Source organism: Pleurodeles waltl, chromosome 2_1, assembly GCF_031143425.1.
Source record: "Pleurodeles waltl isolate 20211129_DDA chromosome 2_1, aPleWal1.hap1.20221129, whole genome shotgun sequence".
NCBI classification, from domain to species: domain Eukaryota; kingdom Metazoa; phylum Chordata; class Amphibia; order Caudata; family Salamandridae; genus Pleurodeles; species Pleurodeles waltl.
Window position 1 is genome coordinate 705,480,684 of NC_090438.1, and position 19,914 is coordinate 705,500,597.

Consider the following 19,914-nt stretch of genomic DNA (forward strand, 5'->3'; position numbering starts at 1 on the left):
TGAAAGCCATCTACCACTGATTTAAACACTAGACGAAGATCGGACAGGGTTTCGGGAACTGATAGGGTCAAGGCTTTAATATTTAAGCACAATGCAGATTTATGGGCCACAGTGTTAAGCTGCCTCTTTACATACTGTCTTCGCCTAAAAAAAAAAAAAATCTGGAGGGTTGGAAGGGGTTCATATTCTTTGCCTCCACAAAAATGGGATGCAATCTGACTCACAAATGACAGAGTAATTGCTTTGTTAGTGGTGGATGCGAACTGCTAAACAAGTCTTGCTTCAAGAGCTAAAGGCTGAGTTTGAAGGAAAAATGTGTATCAAACTGGTTCAGATCACAACTTTGGTATGGAAGATAATCTCATGGATTTATCTTTATGTATCCATGAACTAGTTAACAGAAATGGTTCTTCACTATATGCCACATTTATAAACTTTAAAACAGCTTCTGATTTTATACATTGTGGTTGGCTATTATACAAATTGTCCAACTGAAGAATTTAATCCACCTCTTATTGGCGTTATCATTGCATAGTCACAATAGGTGCCTTAGTCGCCTCTTCTAAAAATAAATTACACAACCAGAGATTTGAAGCAGGGCAGCGAGTTGGAACCCCTGCTTCTCAATCTTGCTAAAGCGCACGTTGGTAACTGTATTATTAAAGCTAAAATATCCCCAGTAAAACTGTGTGATGCCCACAGTCCAATCCTCAAAGCATGTTGTTGATCCCATCTTGCGATAACATGGTCATTGGCCTTTAGAAGCTTATAATAGTGTACTATAAATAGTGCTCTATTTACAATATTGCAATAAACAACAAAACGATAAAGATTTTCAGAGAGAAACTTAAGCACACAGATCAACTAGAAAAGAAGAAGTTAGCATGAGTACTCGCATATAAGTATGCGGGAGTCTGGTTTCAGTGGATGGATGTGAGGACTGGTTTTCTGGAGTAGGTGGGACAGAAGAACGAGAACTTGCTGACGACAGAGAATAGGCCGCACTGCCATCTGCACAGGTGGCCCACTCTGATGCTGTAGGAGGTGAGTCCCCAGGCGTGCTGTAACAGTGGTTACAGATGGACACGCTAAATGGTCTGACACACCGGCTGCACCCAAGACCAAAACGAGGGAAGTTTGTTAATTGTTGATTTAAGGAACGAAGATGCTGTGTTCGGAGTATGCAAAGGAATCATTAATGCAGACTGCAAAATAATTTATATAAAGAGCTACAGAGAGACATGAGAAGAGTGCATTTACGTGAAAGGGTGGGCTACGAACCACAGGAGAAAAAATGGCAGTAACTATAATGGAGTATGTGATGTACTCTAGTAATAACATGTATGCAATGTATAACTGATGTTATATGATGTTAAATGAACAAAATCCAATAAAGACAGTTATGGGGGGGGGGGGGTGAACCTAGAAGGAAAGCGGGGAAACTAGTCCCACTTGTCCTTTTTGAAACCTAAACCTTCTGCCATGAACTCTGCTTTCTTTACAGTTCTGTCAACATCTCTCAGGACCATTCTCAACCTCCATGCTTTGTGCAATTACTTCTAAATTTATGACCACACTGAGCTATGGAGTAGCATCGTTTGCCAGTAAAATGATGAAAAGAGCAAAGGTAACACAAAACCAGCATTAACGATTAATATTCAGCCTTTCAAATGGCTTTCAAATTCCATTGGAATTTGCTTGGCAAAAGCAAGATTGTGCGCTCATGGCAAAATGTGGTAATATTTGTTAAAAATCAGAGCAGCTCCAGACTTTGCACTAAAATCATTAATTTGGTAAGAAATTAGTAAATTATCAGCGTATGACTAACTACTAGCTGGCTTATTTAAGAAAAACCTTACATCATCTACAATTAAGCGATGCCTGGGGTAATAAATTACCATCACTTTACTGGCAAAGATCTCTTAAAGTATTTTCAAAACTTAGCTGAGAAGAAATATGCTTCGGTTAAAGCATCCTCTTTTACAATTGGGTATCCACAGGAATATTTTAACATTCAAGTCTACATTCTGGAGCAACAGAGAGGGAAAATAAATACATTTTAAAAACAACAGAAAAAACCTGCACAGGGTGGTGAGGAAAGCAGCAGACGAGTTAGGGATGCAACTGAGCAAAACAAAGTTTGCAGGGTGTGGATTTGATGGGGATTTTTTCTGTGAAATTACTTTTCCCACCCCTTTAAAACATGAAAATTAAAAAAATTAAAAAGTACAGATTTTGGCAGGCAGAGGCAAGGGTCATGGACAAAGTCCCCCATCCACTTTGACAGACTTTCTTTCATGATCCAGGCGAAATTGCTGAAAGAAGATACTTCCTGTTCAGTAGTTGCACCACACCAGGCAAAGCCAATGCCTCAAGATGTTTTCTAAGAAAGCAATAGTCAAAGTCACAACTGCAGAGGAGAAGTTGGTGGCATCGGTGCACGCCGCTCAAGACAGCAACTCTCCTCTCCCTTCAGGAAGTATCAGACAGTCACAGAAGCAGTACTAGATTATCTCGCTTCAGTAGAGCATACTTACTCAGAGAAAGCCACACATTCTTGGGATCCTGCGACAACTGATAAGCACCGAGCCCAGCTAGACCCCCAAAGAGAAGTCCGGCAGCCAACGAGGGCACGCTACCTGGAAGAAGTGAAAGCACAAGGCTGAAACATACAATGAATTCTGATATCTGCATGACTGTAGATATTCAAAACAACAAAAGGAAACAAGCATTTGCAATCCAATAGGTCTCGCATTTACTTGAGTTAGAGCTATTGGCATTGCAAATGCAGAACTGGACTTTGTGCCAAATAAATTGGTCAACCCTGCTGCATAATTTGGTCCTCTCTGCCACATAATTCCAATGGCCCTGCATACAACTAAAGCACTTCCATTTACCTTCTTCCTCTAACTGCAGCGCAAAAAATGAAAATATTGTCATTATTTATTTTTTTTTTTATATTATTATTTTGGGGTCCTCTCCAACCTTGTGTGGGGACTCAGCAATGATCTAGAAAGAAAGAGCATGTCATGCAGTGAGTTATGGGCAAAAATGTTTTGTGAAAGGAATGCCCAGCAAAGCATTATGGGGCTATGGCCAGTTTTATTTTGAGGCTGAGCTATTTTTAGATTCGACACTCTGGCTTCAGGGGAGTGGAAAAAGAACAGGGGTACTGTTCAGTCAGAAACTGAATTAGCAATTAAGATGCCTTTAAATCTTATTCTTGTCACGTTTGCTCTGTGTTGGAGACAGAGGTCAAAAGTCAGTTTGTCTCCTTGCAGTGCAAATAATTTTCCTCCTGACAGCAGAGTTCCAGGATTTTGTAAGGTGAACTGTGTGAAGCACTTGTTGGGGGCGTGGCCAGGACTCCGATCATGGCGGTCGCATGAGAGTCCGGCTCCGGAGGGGCCAGCTCGAGTACCCCGGCCCAGCGCGCCGGCACGGACCGCCCGAGCATTAAACCATCTGGCTGTGCTGCCGAACAGTGGGCGGAGCGGCGGGACCCCCGCGTCGGGCCCGGTGAACGTTGCGGCCCGTGCGGGCCGCCCGGATTGTGTTAAGGCCTGCGGCCCCTCCTCCCCCTCAAGCCGCGGCCTCGCGTGAGTAGCGGGCCGCGGGGGGAGCTGCCGGCGAGAGATGGCGGATTCGTCCAAGCCCCGGACTTTGGAGGCAGGACCCAGCGACGCTGTGGGGGCACCGTTGGACCCGCTGGTGCCCCCCCTGAAGGGGCGCCTCGCCCAAGCCTGGAAAAACAGGTGCGGCCCTGCTCCCAATGGGGCCGCCCTGAGAGCACAGACACATGCCCCACACGGACACCCTGAGCGGCGGCGGTTAACTGCGGGCGGCCCTCCCTGGCAGCAATCAGCAGGAGGATAGCCGGAAGGGTGAGTGACACCCCCTATCTCCCCCCTTGGAGGAGGCGCAGATAGCTTCGTACCGCCACTTGGGGGCCAGCGTGATATCCTGGTACACCACCGGCCACTGTGCGCACGTGTTGCGCAGGCGAGCGAGTACACCCAAGAATACACTGGTGCCACTGGCAAAAAGGTGGGTACACTGAGTGGGGGATCGACTTCGCCCCGCCGGCATTGCGCGCCTGATGCCAACTGACACTGCGGGCCCTACCGACGGGGGCAGGCGGGGGGGTTGACACTGCCAGGGGCGGCAAATACTTGCGACTGGCTACGCCAGTGCCCCCCGCCCCCTGAAGCTGAGTACGACCGGCGGAGCGCCCAGGGCCCTCCCAGCGACGACCAAGAACAGCACCAAGGCTGCTGAGACTAAAACGAGGGGCCAACCTCGGCGGCGACTCCCACGACAGTGCCCAGATCGGCTTCCAGCCCCCTCCCCGGGACAAACCTCCTGGTTGGACCGATGCCCCCCAAGGGCCGACATAAGAGCAGAGCCATGGACCCCCCCCAACACCTCCTGGGGACGGCGCAGCGGAATTATTGAGCCAGCCACACTCCAAAGTTCAAGACACCCTAGACAAAATACTGGGGGCCATAGAGGACACAAAGTCAACACTGCAACGAGACATCAACCAAGTCGCGATTGAGGTGGGTCTCCTGAGTGCCGAACATCATAAGCTGGCCGACAGAGTCAAAGAAACGGAGACTACGTTGGCGGACATCACCCCAAGGCAGAAAGACATGGCGGTGGAAGTAACCTCACTGGCTGACAGAGTAGCAAGACTTGAACAACGCGCCGAAGATGCAGAGGGGAGGAATAGAAGGAACAACGTACGATTGGTGGGCCTTCCTGAGGGGTCTGAAGGGGAGAACATGGTAGAATTCCTGGAGAAATGGTTGAGCACGGAGGTTGCGCCGGGATGCCTGATTCCCTACTACACGTTAGAACGCGCTCACCGTGTGCCATCAAGACCGCTGGCTCCTGGCAGACCCCCCGTGCCGTAATTGCTAAACTACTGCATTACAAGGACAGGGATATTCTCCTACAGAAAGCCAGAGAAACGGGCCTGTTCAAGGTAGCAAACGGAGAAGTAACACTATTCCCAGACTTTACACTGGAGGTCCAGAACAGGCGAGCCTCATTCTTAGCGGTCAAAAAAGCATTACGAACCGAAGGGATCCAATACACGCTTCTATACCCTGCAAGGTTGAGAGTGATCGTAGATGGAAAGACCACTTTCTTCCAATCCCCGGAGGAGGCATGGGACTGGCTCGAGGGGCGCGGAGCCCAAACGCTACGACCAGCGCGGACGGACACTGGAGCGAGCGGGACCCGCCGAGCAACTAGGAGGGAGAGGCCCGGGGATCGCCCGCATCTGGCCCGATGAAAACGCAGAGGGAAACAGGCAGAAGAGCGGCCCTGGAGGCGGCGGCCCGGGTCGGTTGCAAGGTGCCCTCCCGTGAGGGCTCGGAGGTGGACTCCGATGACACGATAGTGTCCTCCGCCGGGGGCTTGGGGAGCCCGTTTCGGGCACCTAAGGTGACTCCGCAAACAGCCGACAAACTTGGTTGACCAGGCTGCGCGACTGGGCCTGAAGTCATAACGAACTGAACGAATGATTGGCCCCTCCGGACCTGGCCGCTTCCCCCCTGACTATACCTCTCGCCTGTCTGGCTTGGCTGGCGAGTACTGTAATTATGTGTTTGGAAAAGTTGCACCGTTTTTTTGGGCTACCCATAGTTCCGTGGGCGCATGGGTAATTGAATTTCATCACAATGTAGGAGTGAGCGCAGCAGTGGGTAGTTTGAAATGCCGGGCGCACTGGTCCTCCAATTGTCAGATCCCAAGATCAAGATGGCAGATTACAATATCATAACCTGGAATGTCAGTGGGATGGGTACCCCGGCCAAAAGACACAGAATATTGTCATTCCTAAAGAGAAGGGGGGTGCAGATAGCAATGCTACAAGAGACCCATCTGGCCCCAGGAGAGGGAGAGAAACTCAGACGAAGATGAAGAGGGCGAGTGTTCGCTACGGAGTACTCAGCCTACGCAAGGGGCGCAATGATATGGATCAGAGCAGGAGTCCCCCTGACAATTGGAACCGTAAACATAGACAAGGAGGGCAGGTTTGTGATACTGGAAGGTAAACTGCATGAACCCCATTAGTTTTGAGTTGCATCTACGCCCCTAACCAAGATCAGGTTTCATTCATGACGAGCCTATCGCAACACCTTACCCGCCAGCATGCAGGGGAGGTACTAATAGGAGGGGACTATAACGCAGTACTAGACATAAACATGGAAAGATCCACCCTGCCCCTACAGGGAGCTACATCAATTAAGACAGCACAAAGCTTGGTCAAATGGCTTGACTCATGGGGGTTAGTGGACATATGGCGGGTGCATCACCCAACCGAAAGGGACTACTCGTACTACTCTGGCCTCCACCACGTCCACACCAGAATTGACAGGGTGGTCTGCACCCCGGGCCTGGCCCGTGGGATGATACGTTCTGAATACCTCGCCCGAACAATCTCAGACCACAACCCACTATTATTAACACTGAGGACATCGCAGGATAGACCCCCCCCATACCGTCATGGCGGCATGCCCCCGCGGCGCTCGAGGATCAAGCGTATAGAGAGGCACTACGAGACTACCTGTCAGAACACATAGAGATCAATAAAGGATCTACCTCCTCCAGGGCAGTGGAGTGGGAGACACTCAAGGTGGGGACGAGGGTTTTTTGCCTGGGGCAGTCAGCAGGGGTGAGGAAAACACTAGAAAAGGAGCTCACTGCATTAGAGAAGGTCATTCACGAGTGCGAGCTAAGTCTGGGCCTTGCAGCACACGAGGAGGAAGAATACAACGTGCCCGCAGAGAACACTCCCAAGCCGAGGAAAAGCTTAGATGTCATAGCATGCAGAAATACCTAGCATCCCTGCAATCGGAGGAGGGGAGGTCGGGCAGGCTTCTGGCATGGCTGGTGCGCCCGGGCGGGAGCAGCGAACCCATCACTAGTGTAACAGACAAAGAGGGAAACCGTAGACTTAGCCCAGTCCCCATCAATGACGCATTCAGAGATTATTACATGCACCTGTATGGCAGACCTAGCAACCTGGAGCCAATGACCTTTGACAATTATCTGCGACAGACCCCGCTCCGGGAACTGAGACCAGGGGACAGAGACAGCTTGGGGGGGGGGGGGGGGGGGGGGCGGTGACTATAGAAGAGATCAACGATGCCATAGCGCATCTAGCCCCTGGGAGGACCCCCGGAACAGACGGTCTCCCCATGGACTTTTACAAAAAATATAGATCCTTGTTAGCCCCAAGCCTGGCGGAAATGTATGCGGAGGCGGTGCGGCGTGGAGAGTTACCAGGCACGATGCGCGAAGCACTAGTAGTGCCGCTCCCTAAGTCCACCAACAGTGAGGCCTCGGTGACAGACTTCCGCCCACTATCAATGCTGAACAGCGACTTTAAGATCCTTAGCAGGATCTTGGCCTACCGCCTGCTCCCCCATATGCCCACGCTGATCAAAACGGTTTCATTCCGGGTCGCAGCACCTCCCTAAACCTTAGGCGTCTTTTCTCTATCATGTATATGCCCCAAGAATCGATTCCACCGACCGGGCTCCTGTTAGCGGTGGACTTCGAAAAGGCTTTCGATTCAATTAGGTGGGACTACCTGAGGTCGGTGATGATGAGAATGGGCCTGGGTGAGAACTGGGTGAGGTGGGTTGACCTACTATATTCGTCCCCACTAGCAAGAGTGAAGACGGGTAGAATTATATCCAGAGCATACCCGGTATTTCGTGGAACCAGACAGGGATGCCCCCTCTCCCCGCTTCTGTTTGCCCTGGCTATTGAGCCCCTCGCGAACCGACTGCAGGAGGAGGGAGCAGGACGGGGGTAATGTGCGGACCAACTGAACATATTGTCTCCCTGTATGCTGACGACATACTAATATACCTCGGGGACGGCAACAGCAACCTCCCCTGGGCCCTCAGGGTCTTGGAGAACTTTGGCGAGGTCTCCGGACTTCGCCTAAACCGCGGCAAAACGTATGTGTTCCCCCTGTCTCCTGGTGGCGTGCGTCCAGCCTCATGCCCGACAGACGTGAACTTGGCCCCCCGAACCTTCAGGTATCTGGGCATCCAAATATTCCACGAGCTGGGAGATCTCAGGGAGGGTAATCTGGGCAGGGCACTGCGATCACTGAGTTCCTCTGTAGGATTCTGGCGTTCTTTGAAACTTACAGTAATGGCCAGAGTGGCACTGTCCAAAATGATTAGGCTTCCCCGACTCCTCTATTACTTCGCAAACCTACCGTTGCTGATCCCCCCATCATGGTTCCGCGACCTGAACATGCTGCTAAGAGAACTAATCTGGGATGATGGTCGTAGGCGCACCGCACTTACAACCCTCTGCAGACCGACTCAAATGGGAGGACTGGGTGCCCCCGACTTTGAGGCTTATTACTTGGCATCCCAACTACAATGGGTATCTGGTTGGATGACGTGCAGAGGACCACTGGACTTGTGCACACCTCAGGGGACAATAGAAGCAACATGGATTGTGGCATGCATGATAGGTATAAAGATAGCCCTACCTGGTAGCAACATAATGATGAGAGTTGCATTGGCATGCTGGGAGAGGTGCATGAAAAGAGTGGGAGTGGGCCCCCCCTATTCTCCGGCTCTGCCGATTTCGGCACTGGTCCTGGGAACTGGGGGACTGGGCCCGGGAAGCCTCGGACTTGGCCCATGGACAAGAGCAGGGATCGAGACCGTGAGCGGCCTCTTTAACGGGGGGTACTGAGGGAATTCTCTGCCCTAACGGAGGTGGGTGTTCCCCGGGGCCAGTTCCTACTGTTCAGGAGGTTGGTTCACACCCTGAAAGATCATTGTTGCACGATAAACGCAGAGCCCGCAGTCCACGGGGTACTGCACCTCTTGTTGACATCGGGGGATGAACCCCACCTGATAGCTAAAATTTACCGGGCCCAGTCCCACGCTGTATTAGACCCCTTACAATCCATGAGGGAGCGATGGGGAGGCACCATTGGGAGGGAATTGACTGAATCAGAATGGAGCAAAGTACTAGCATACCCCCGGGTGGTCTCACGTAACACGCGATTACGATACATCCAATATAATTACCTACACAGAACGTACCTCACACCGCACCGACTATTCCGAATATACGGAGGGACCACCAGGACATGCCCAAGATGCCAGGGGGGCGAAGCGGATTTTGACCATATGGTGTGGGGGTGCCCAGTGCTCCAGATCGGCTGGAGGGAGGCACTGGCTGCCCTCTCCCGGCTACTCGGAGTGGAGCTAAGGCCCACCCCGGACCTGTGCTTGCTGGGACTCAGGCCGACTGAGTTAAAGGGGAAAGTAAGAGGGCGTTTTCTAGACCGAACGCTGGCCCTCTATAAAAGGCTGATCTCAAAAGGCTGGAGGGCCCCGGTCTGCCCATCGCTTACCGATTGGAAAAGGGATGTCACAAAATGGTCCAGGGCCGAACTACAGGTCCTGAAGGCCGAGGAAGCCAAGGGCATCCGTCTTGTTCCTACCGCCCCGTCCTGGGAAGAACTGGTGACGACATGGGACGAACTAACCAAGAGAACAACAAACACTGATATAGGGGTGGCCGGGGGACGGCATGCCTCGGGGGGGTGGTCCCGAGCGGGAAGTTGCCCGGGAAATGCCCTGAGGTCCCTGTACTGACAATCGGACCACATGGAGAAACGATAAAAAAGCCACACAAACCGCCACCAGCTACAATGCCTCAGGAGTAAGGGGGTGGAAGAGGCGGATGGAGCAGACTCCTGCCCCAATCACACACTGGTGCGCCCCGGACATGGCCCTCACAAGGGTGTCACTGCGCGCCAGCTTCTTAAAGAACTTTAACCACAAGTTTCACCCACACAATGCTGTAAAGTTGACCTTTTGTTTAGTTTGGCTACCCTTCCTATCCCCTCCTAGTCTCCCTTTCCTCCCTTCCACCCCCTTTCCCTCCCATTATTTCCGATGTTCACTTCCCATGATCCCTTCTCCAAGTTGCAAATAAGAACGGGCTTTTTCTTCATAAATTTGTTACGTATAAAAATGGCATAAAACCAATACTTTAAGACCAACGGTGAGCTCGGCGCAGAGGGTCTAGGGACTTAAAGCACCAGAGTCAGGACCCGATAAATGTACAAACAATACTATGGGCGCCACAAGAACAAACAGTGTAACACGAGTAATGTATGCTACAACTGTGACCAGCTTATGTGCTCATGTATAACTAGAGCAAGTGATTACTCTGAACTGACATACAAATGTATAATAACAAAATGTTAATAAAATATATATTTTTTAAAAACTGTGAAGTAAAATGCTTTTGGTATCTGGTCTTTCCTAACACACAACATTTATATAACTAAGTCAACTTTATGAACATTTCAAAATATATTTCAGTAGCTGTGAAAGACCCTTTCTTTTGTACTTCTGTGTGATGAAAAATATATTTTAATAGGATGAAAAAATTCAGAACACTTTATTTGGTGATCTGCAAATTATAAATATTTTCTGAAACCCAATTTTCACAGATTATTGTTAATACACTAAGGAGTTTTATCAGTAAAGCTTCAAGTTAGTGGGAAGGTTTTTGGACATTCCCTGGAAATTTACTGTCTGTAAATGAGAGTGTGCCACCACCTAAGGCTTTAGTAATATATTTATTAAAAGTGAGTGTTTAAACAAAGTGAGAAACACTCCTTTTCTGATGGCAAAGCTATTAGTTAACTAAGAGGCAAGTCATGCATGGATCATGTGTACCCTATGTGTGGGCTACATTTATTATACATGGAGCACACGTTTAGTGTATTTAATCGAACAAAATAGATTTTTTTTTTCCCATACAGCAGAAATGCTGAACTCAAAAATATTTGAAGGTGCACTCATATGTGAGAATGAAGAAAAAGGCGACTAAGATACAATATTTGCCTAGGATCACACAATTTGAGACCCTTTTCCAGGTCCAGTACATTACAGTTAGGTCGAGTAGATTATTCAAGCTACTCGACCTGCAGTTCTAGTAACATTTTTATGATTTTTCTAGACCTGACCTTGACTGTAATTCTCAGAACAGCCCCTAGAAGGCACTACTAAAAAAATAACATTTGTAAGAAACATGGTCATGTAATCATACAGGTAGGCCCAGAGGGCATAACAACATGGAAACAGAATGGCAGAAAATAATGCAGTGTAACCAAGTGTATAGCCCCTAGCGGGCATAGTGCCTTACACATTTTCAGGTCTAGCAGGCCTACTACAATACTATCACAAACAAGCCCCTTAAAACACAAACTATTCCTAGATGTAAAACAAAAGTTCCAACCAAGAGAGAGCATTATAAGACACTGAATGGTGGGAGAGGTTACTATTTTAGGGTCCGCCCAACCTAGTGTGGGGACTCAGAGATGCTCTTGGCAGAAAGAGTATGTCATGCTGAACATTTTGATGGTAGTTCCATTATCCTAGGACCACCCGGTGGGTTATTTGCAAAAATGTTTTGTAAAAATATTGCCCCGCAAAGCATTTTGGGGTGATTTTCCGAGCGCAGCCAATATTGTAGTATCTGGATTGTAATGCTCAGAACAGCCCCTAGAAACCCCATAATAAAAATAGCATTTGTAAGAAACATGGTTGTATAACCATATAATCAGCCCTCAGAGGGCATAACAACATGAAAACAGAAATGCAGAAAGTAATGCTATATATCCATATATCTAGACCCTAGAGGGCATAGTACCTTACACATTTTCAGGCCTAGCTGGCCTACTGCAATACTATTACAAACAAGGCCCTTAAAACAAACTATTTCCAGCAGTAAAACAAATGTTCCAGCCATGAGAGTACTTAAAAAGACATTGAATGGTGGGAGAGGTTCCTATTTGGGGGTCCCTTCAACCTGGGTGGGGACCCAGAGATGACCTAGACAGAAAGAGAACGTTGTGCTGAGCAGTTTGGTGGTGGTCCTATTGTCACATGTCGAGTTATGGGCAAAAGGTTTTGAAAAAGAAATGCCCCACAAAGCATTATGAGGCCAGTTTCCCTGAGTGCAGTGAATATTGTAGCATCGGCTTTCCCGCTGTGCCAGGAGAGCTGCTTTAAGGATTTGTGTGTTTGTATCGGTTTTAAATGTTCCAGTATGTATATTTTTCAACTGCTAAACTTGTAAAGTGGAACTCATGTAAAGCGCCCCTCTGATTGAGGTCGCGCTATATGAAACTTCATGTAGTCATGTAAAGCGCTCTTCCAACAGAGTTTGAGCTATATGAAATTTCAGCGCTCCTCCGATCGAGTGTGGATCATATGAACCTCTTTAAAAATGTATATAATAAATTAAAAAGGAACACCCCTTCAGCTTTCAGCCTTTGTGCATAGACACCACAAAGAAAGAGAGCATGCCCCAAACAATCAAGAGAAATAAACACATGACCATGCAGTGCAAAGTAGTAAGGCAAAAAAAAAAAAAAAAGTGCGCCCCATCAAGGTATCTGGCCAATCGTGAAATAATCCACTTAACAGGGTCAGTCTGCAAGGCATAACAAAGCAGCCTCAAGGCAAGACAAACGTAAAGCATTCACCTACGAAATTTACCAACTTCACAACTGCTCGTTATCCAGTCCTCCCCAGGTCTTACTCAACCACTCTCTAAAACCATGTACATAATGATGTACTCCTGACCCAATCCATTCTTCCCCTCTGGAAGCATTGCCTTCTGTAAAAATCCATTATGTACGGTGCTCCCTTGCTTTAGGACTAGTTTTCTGCTAAATAAATCTTGTACCTACAAAGATCACAAAAGGCCAGTGCCTTCAAAACAAGTTTAAATAAATACAGTTTGACATTTGTTTTAAAAAATGAAGTTTAGTCGATCACTGATAAGTTACCAACCATCTTTAACACAACGTGCTCCATGTTATCAACAGAACACAATTTTGAATAGTGAAAAATGACCCCCTAGAGGCCCTAGGATACACTGTTTAATGTCAGGATAGGACTTTTCATGGCTAACTTAAGACCAGCACGAGCATCCTATCCTCAAATGCATGACTGTGACGTCCAACATGCACCTCACATTCATTTGACATAATCAATGGAAATTAACGTCCATCAGTTACTTACCTGCTTTTGCATAACCAACTACTCCCCCGGAAGCCACCAATGCTGCATAACCAAATCCAATCCAATCGAGGCCCATCCTTAAAATAAAAAACAATTACGAGTTTTATTAAACATATGTGCTGCGCTTTCAATAATTGCTGCAAGTCAGTAGGAGTGACTGTTAAGACGTGATAATTTCCAGCATTGTAAGACACAATTTGTGGGGAAATGTTGCTTCTCAAACGACTTCTGAGGTGCATTTCATGACCACCTAAAATTCAGCCCGAATATGATTTTGTTTCAATTATAATTGCTGAACAAAACTCTACGTTCCGCTTTGAAGCCTGACAACTTGGGGCAAGATTGTAAACTGTTTCTGAAATCTCTAAAGCAGCACCACATAGCCCAGAGACCGTGCCCCACCACTCCAGTGACCTAGAAGGGCAGAAGCCATATAAGATTTTCAACACAATATCCGAGTATTGTTGTTAGGGAATCATAGACATTTTCTTCCAGTAAGCAGTAGTTGTATATTTAGACAACTACCCTGCCGCGTCAAGGCCAGGCAATACAGTTCCAAATGGCAAGGTCAGTTTCAAGATAAAAAAGCCCGAAATTCCATGACCCCCAGATTCTATTACATAGTAAACAGTCCTTCATGAAGTTAATACACATGGCGGGGATAAGATCCGGCTGGAGTTTTATCAAGTTTGTTTTTTTGTGTTTACAACAGGACCTGCTCTCTGTATTTGAGCAGATTCAGAAGGGTCAGCTTGCTCCACATACATGGTCGTGAGCTAACATTATAGTGTTCTCCCAAAAAATGGTAAACCCCGCAAGACCCAGGGTCATATAGGCCAATAACCCTTAGTAGCAACACAAAAATGCACGCTAAAATCTTAGCCTCTCGTCTGAGTCAGGCCATTGGCCAATTAGTCTCCCTCTGGCAACACAGGTTTATCTCCGGGAGGGGCACTACAGACCACACCTGCCATGTTATAGCGCTTTTTGATGGCGCTGCGGTCTCTGGGAGCCCTGTGACTTTGATAATGCTGACTCAGAAAAGTCTTTTGATGTGGTTTTCTGGGACTCTGTGGCTAGTTTTGGGCCATTATAGAATCAGGCCAGGTTTAATTAAAGCAGTGTGACCGACTAATAGACTATTCCTGGGGGGTACATTCAGGCATAAATCAAATTCCAACGTGGCACCAGACAGGGGTGCCCCTCCTCCCCTTTATTATTTGTACTTTATATCAATCCCCTTATTTTGAAACTGGAGCAAAATCTCAATTTCATCTATACTTTTATGGGGTGGGACACTAAAGTACTTGCTTATGCAGACGGTGTTGCAGTGGTGACACCATGTCCCACAGAGGCTTTAAGGCAAATAGAAGACAATGCACAGGCTTTTGGAAGTTTCTCAGGCTACCTGCTTAACCAAAGTAAAACTCAGGTAGCCGTAAATCGCTATAGAGGGTTTAACGATGGCAGGATTGTGGAAAGTGCTACGTACTTGGGAGTCACCATGACAGCAGAGTTGGGGCAGCTGGATGAGCGTAATGTGGCTCCCGTTACTGGGAACACAATGATTTGCATAAATTGGATAAACTTCACTTAAATAGAGTGGATCGCAGTACATTTTTAAGATGATTTTCTTATTGAAAATATTGTATTTCTTCCGAGCTATCCCCTCAAATTAAAAAATTGTTGGTTTCAAGTTAAGAGTAACAATGATCATACGGTTTATTTGGGCATTTTCAAAGATAAGAACGGCGCTTGTAGGAAGTTGGCTCTGTATGTGCTATTTCAAAGTAAGGAATAGCATGCACAGAGTCCAAGGGTTCCCCTTAGAGGTAAAATAGTGGTAAAAATAGATAATACTAATGCTCTATTTTGTGGTAGTGTGGTCGAGCAGTAGGCTTATCCAAGGAGTAGTGTTAAGCATTTGTTGTACATACACATAGACAATAAATGAGGTACACACACTCAGAGACAAATCCAGCCAATAGGTTTTGTATAGAAAAATATATTTTCTTAGTTTATTTTAAGAACCACAGGTTAAAATTTAACATGTAATATCTTGTTTGAAAGGTATTGCAGGTAAGTACATTAGGAACTTTGAATCATTTCAATTGCATGTACACTTTTCAAGTTATTCACAAATAGCTATTTTAAAAGTGGACACTTAGTGCAATTTTCACAGTTCCTGGGGGAGGTAAGTTTTTGTTAGTTTTACCAGGTAAGTACAACACTTACAGGGTTCAGTTCTTGGTCCAAGGTAGCCCACCGTTGGGGGTTCAGAGCAACCCCAAAGTTACCACACCAGTAGCTCAGGGCCGGTCAGGTGCAGAGTTCAAAGTGGTGCCCAAAACGCATAGGCTTCAATGTAGAGAAGGGGGTGCCCCGGTTCCAGTCTGCCAGCAGGTAAGTACCCGCGTCTTCGGAGGGCAGACCAGGGGGGTTTTGTAGGGCACCGGGGGGGGACACAAGCCCACACAGAAATTTCACTCTCAGCGGCGCGGGGGCAGCCGGGTGCAGTGTTAGAACAAGCGTCGGGTTCGCAATGGAAGTCAATGAGAGATCAAGGGATCTCTTCAGCGCTGCAGGCAGGCAAGGGGGGGGCTTCCTCAGGGAAACCTCCACTTGGGCAAGGGAGAGGGACTCCTGGGGGTCACTTCTGCAGTGAAAGTCCGGTCCTTCAGGTCCTGGGGGCTGCGGGTGCAGGGTCTTTTCCAGGCATCGGGACTTAGGTTTCAGAGAGTCGCGGTCAGGGGAAGCCTCGGGATTCCCTCTGCAGGCGGCGCTGTGGGGGCTCAGGGGGGACAGGTTTTGGTACTCACAGTCGTAGAGTAGTCCGGGGGTCCTCCCTGAGGTATTGGTTCTCCACCTGCCGAGTCGGGGTCGCCGGGTGCAGTGTTGCAAGTCTCACGCTTCTTGCGGGGAGATTGCAGGGTTCTTTAAAGCTGCTCCTTTGGATAAAGTTGCAGTCTTTTTGGAGCAGGTCCGCTGTCCTCGGGAGTTTCTTGTCGTCGTCGAAGCAGGGCAGTCCTCAGAGGATTCAGAGGTCGCTGGTCCCTTTGGAAGGCGTCGCTGGAGCAGAGTTCTTTGGAAGGCAGGAGACAGGCCGGTGAGTTTCTGGAGCCAAGGCAGTTGTTGTCTTCTGGTCTTCCTCTGCAGGGGTTTTCAGCTAGGCAGTCCTTCTTGTTGTTGCAGGAATCTAGTTTCTAGGTTCAGGGAGAGCCCTTAAATACTAAATTTAAGGGTGTGTTTAGGTCTGGGGGGTTAGTAGCCAATGGCTACTAGCCCTGAGGGTGGGTACACCCTCTTTGTGCCTCCTCCCAAGGGGAGGGGGTGCCATCCCTAATCCTATTGGGGGAATCCTCCATCTGCAAGATGGAGGATTTCTAAAAGTTAAGAGTCACCTCAGCTCAGGACACCTTAGGGGCTGTCCTGACTGGCCAGTGACTCCTCCTTGTTATTCTCATTATTTTCTCCGGCCTTGCCGCCAAAAGTGGGGGCCGGGGCCGGAGGGGGCGGGCAACTCCACTAGCTGGAGTGTCCTGCGGTGCTGTGACAAAGGGGTGAGCCTTTGAGGCTCCCCGCCAGGTGTTACAGCTCCTGCCTGGAGGAGGTGTTAGCATCTCCACCCAGTGCAGGCTTTGTTACTGGCCTCAGAGTGACAAAGGCACTCTCCCCATGGGGCCAGCAACATGTCTCTAGTGTGGCAGGCTGCTGGAACCAGTCAGCCTACACAGATAGTCGGTTACGTTTCAGGGGGCACCTCTAAGGTGCCCTCTGTGGTGTATTTTACAATAAAATGTACACTGGCATCAGTGTGCATTTATTGTGCTGAGAAGTTTGATACCAAACTTCCCAGTTTTCAGTGTAGCCATTATGGTGCTGTGGAGTTCGTGTAAAACAGACTCTCAGACCATATACTCTTATGGCTACCCTGCACTTACAATGTCTAAGGTTTTGCTTAGACACTGTAGGGGAACAGTGCTCATGCACTGGTACCCTCACCTATGGTATATTTCACCCTGCCTTAGGGCTGTAAGGCCTGCTAGAGGGGTGTCTTACCTATACTGCATAGGCAGTGAGAGGCTGGCATGGCACCCTGAGGGGAGTGCCATGTCGACTTACTCATTTTGTTCTCACTAGCACACACAAGCTGGTAAGCAGTGTGTCTGTGCTGGGTGAGGGGTCTCTAGGGTGGCATAATACATGCTGCAGCCCTTAGAGACCTTCCCTGGCATCAGGGCCCTTGGTACCAGAGGTACCAGTTACAAGGGACTTATCTGGATGCCAGGGTGTGCCAATTGTGGAATCAAAAGTACAGGTTAGGGAAAGAACACTGGTGCTGGGGCCTGGTTAGCAGGCCTCAGCACACTTTCAATTCAAAACATAGCATCAGCAAAGGCAAAAAAGTCAGGGGGTAACCATGCCAAGGAGGCATTTCCTTACAGCGCTTAAATACCTAACTTTACCCAGGGATAGAAGTGGCTGAGAAGTGCTGGATTTTAAACTTTATTTCTGGGCTGCTGCTCTCCGGTACAAGTCCACTCTTTAGAGACGGAGTGGTGGGGGAGGTTGATGATACGGTGGGTGGAAATCCATCTATATATGAGGTTTTGCTGGGAAAAGAGGCTGCAGAAAGTTCTCCTTGAACCCATCTACTTTAAGAATACAGATATTCAGACATGGTATTTGGCTTTCGCTCCACATAAAACTAGGTTTGGGTCGTTATCATTACACTCCTTTGCAAACAAATCTTCAGAGGCTCTCGGGTGTCTGACTGGGATCTATGTGGAATAAAGAGGTTGGGCGAATTTCTGGGCAGGAGCGGTTAATCTTATCTGAAGAACTGCAGGGTAGATTTGAACTACTTTTTTTTTTTTTTTTTTTTAAGTATTTACAAATCCGGGATTTTCTAACCCGCAAAGGGGATGATGCTCGGTGTTTTCAGAAGACAGCGCTGCTTGATCGGCTGGTGCGGAATCAGCCTTCCTCCATTCACCAACTGCATAGTGATTTATAACACTCTTCCCCCAGACGATCCTGAAAGACAATTGGAAAAATGGCAGAATAGGCTGGGGGCGACAGATTGTGCTGTTCTTGAATCATTAGAGTTGGCCCGCACTACATTCCTTTTTGCTAATTTACAGGCACAACAATACAAGACAATCTATGATTTGTATTAAACACCCCGTAAAATCAGCAGCTGGGGAGGGACGACTGCTATTACATGACCCTGCTGCCAGTTTCCAGAGGCGGACGCCATGCACATGTTCAGCAGCTGTCTGAACCTAGTTTCATTGTGGACAAGGATTTCTGAATTCTTGACTCTCGCTTGGGTATTCATATTGAATTAACCCCTCAACACATCCTGCTGGGTGTTTATAGCGAAGTTGTTCCTGGTGATGCACAGCGGTTTGTGTTTATTGCTTTGGCAGTGGCCTTCTTGGGTACTGCATCACTATGGCTTGACAAGGATCCTTTCCAACAGTGGCTGCCCCGGCAGCTGGCCAACTTCAACATGGAAACGGCTCCATATGAAACTAGCATTTGCAATGCAATGGGTCTCGCATTTGCTTGTGCTAGAGCTGTTAAAATGGTAAATTCCTAACTGGACTTTTCTTGCCACGTAAATTGAAAATGAAAAGTAAAACAGTTGACGTAAGCGAGCTGATTCAAAGTGCCACGGCCGCCATGAGTGCGAAGGAGAGAGACAAAAAGAAAAAGAAGTTCTCTCAGTCAAACAGATCGGCAAACATGCAATTATCCATGTAACAGGGTTGATGTCCAAGGCGGTAACCAAACTGCCCAAGGAGGGACAAACAAAACAGTTACCAATGATGATTAAGGATTATTGAAAGGCAAACACACAAACGCGTGATAAGTGATGGGCGTGATTAAAAGCCCACAGACAGAATGCTGTGCCCTCCAATTAAAAAGTTTATTAGTACCGGAGGTGTTTCTAAGCATATAATTTATTTAAGTTTGAGTATAAAAAAGTAAACTGTGTTTATAATGCCGTTAAGTGAAGCATAAAATGCAACCATGGTAAAGCCTTACCGATCGATTTCAAAAAATAATTTACAGTTGCTAACTAATGGCATATGTATGTAATAGTAACTGAACACAAGTGCCCAATTAAAATTAAACAACAAATTTATATGTAGCGCAAATTAAACCTGAAGGTTTTGGAGCGCTTTACTTAAGCACCTATTTTGGTTATATAAAAAAACATTGTTTGTGCTCATAAACCTATTCTGTTAATTCAACAGGAACCCGTAAAGTATTTTTTTTGCAAATAAGTTGTTTTTTTGGCTGTTATGACATATATCTTTTCTTTTTTTACTTTTGTGATGGTTTGCTTTATTAGGTGGAATACAAATTGTAGTTATCAGCTAGGTCCTACGATGTAGGAGGGAAAATAAAAAATAAAATACCTTAACATAAGACTTGAAGCTGTAGTAAGGGAGAGGAACTGTAGCACTTTAGTTAATATTTATTTTGTTTTAAAGGGCAGTGCTTGTAATTTATTTTAAATGTATGTGCTTTAAAGAAGGATGCAAAGAAGGTGTATGTAAAGTAGATGTAGATCAACGAAGAGATAGGTGTATATAGAGGCTGGGGTACATAAAGTAGGTAATAGTAGAGGTAGGTAAAAATAGAGAAAGATAGAGGTAGGTGTATAAGTACGTAAAGCTAAATTTAGGTAAAGCTAGGTCTATGCAAAGGTAGGTATAGGTAGTGTAGGTGAAGATAGAGGTAGGTTCAGGTGAGTGTAGCTAGAGGTTGGTGTATATGTAAGTAGAGGTAGGTGTAAGTG

The 19,914-nt window shown here is 47.2% G+C and overlaps 1 protein-coding gene across 2 annotated transcripts in view; it reads right to left on the bottom strand.

Moving 5' to 3' along the window:
* Positions 1-19,914, bottom strand: part of TMEM14C (transmembrane protein 14C) — a 54,824-nt gene that overhangs the window by 26,718 nt on the left and 8,192 nt on the right. For both annotated transcript variants that reach the window (XM_069217009.1, XM_069217001.1), the window contains exons 2-3: positions 13,101-13,177; positions 2,538-2,639 (exon numbers count right to left, since the gene is read on the bottom strand). In XM_069217009.1, coding sequence (XP_069073110.1) covers positions 2,538-2,639; positions 13,101-13,176 — 178 coding nt within the window. In that variant the 5' untranslated portion in view covers position 13,177. The remainder of the gene's footprint in view (positions 1-2,537; positions 2,640-13,100; positions 13,178-19,914) is intronic.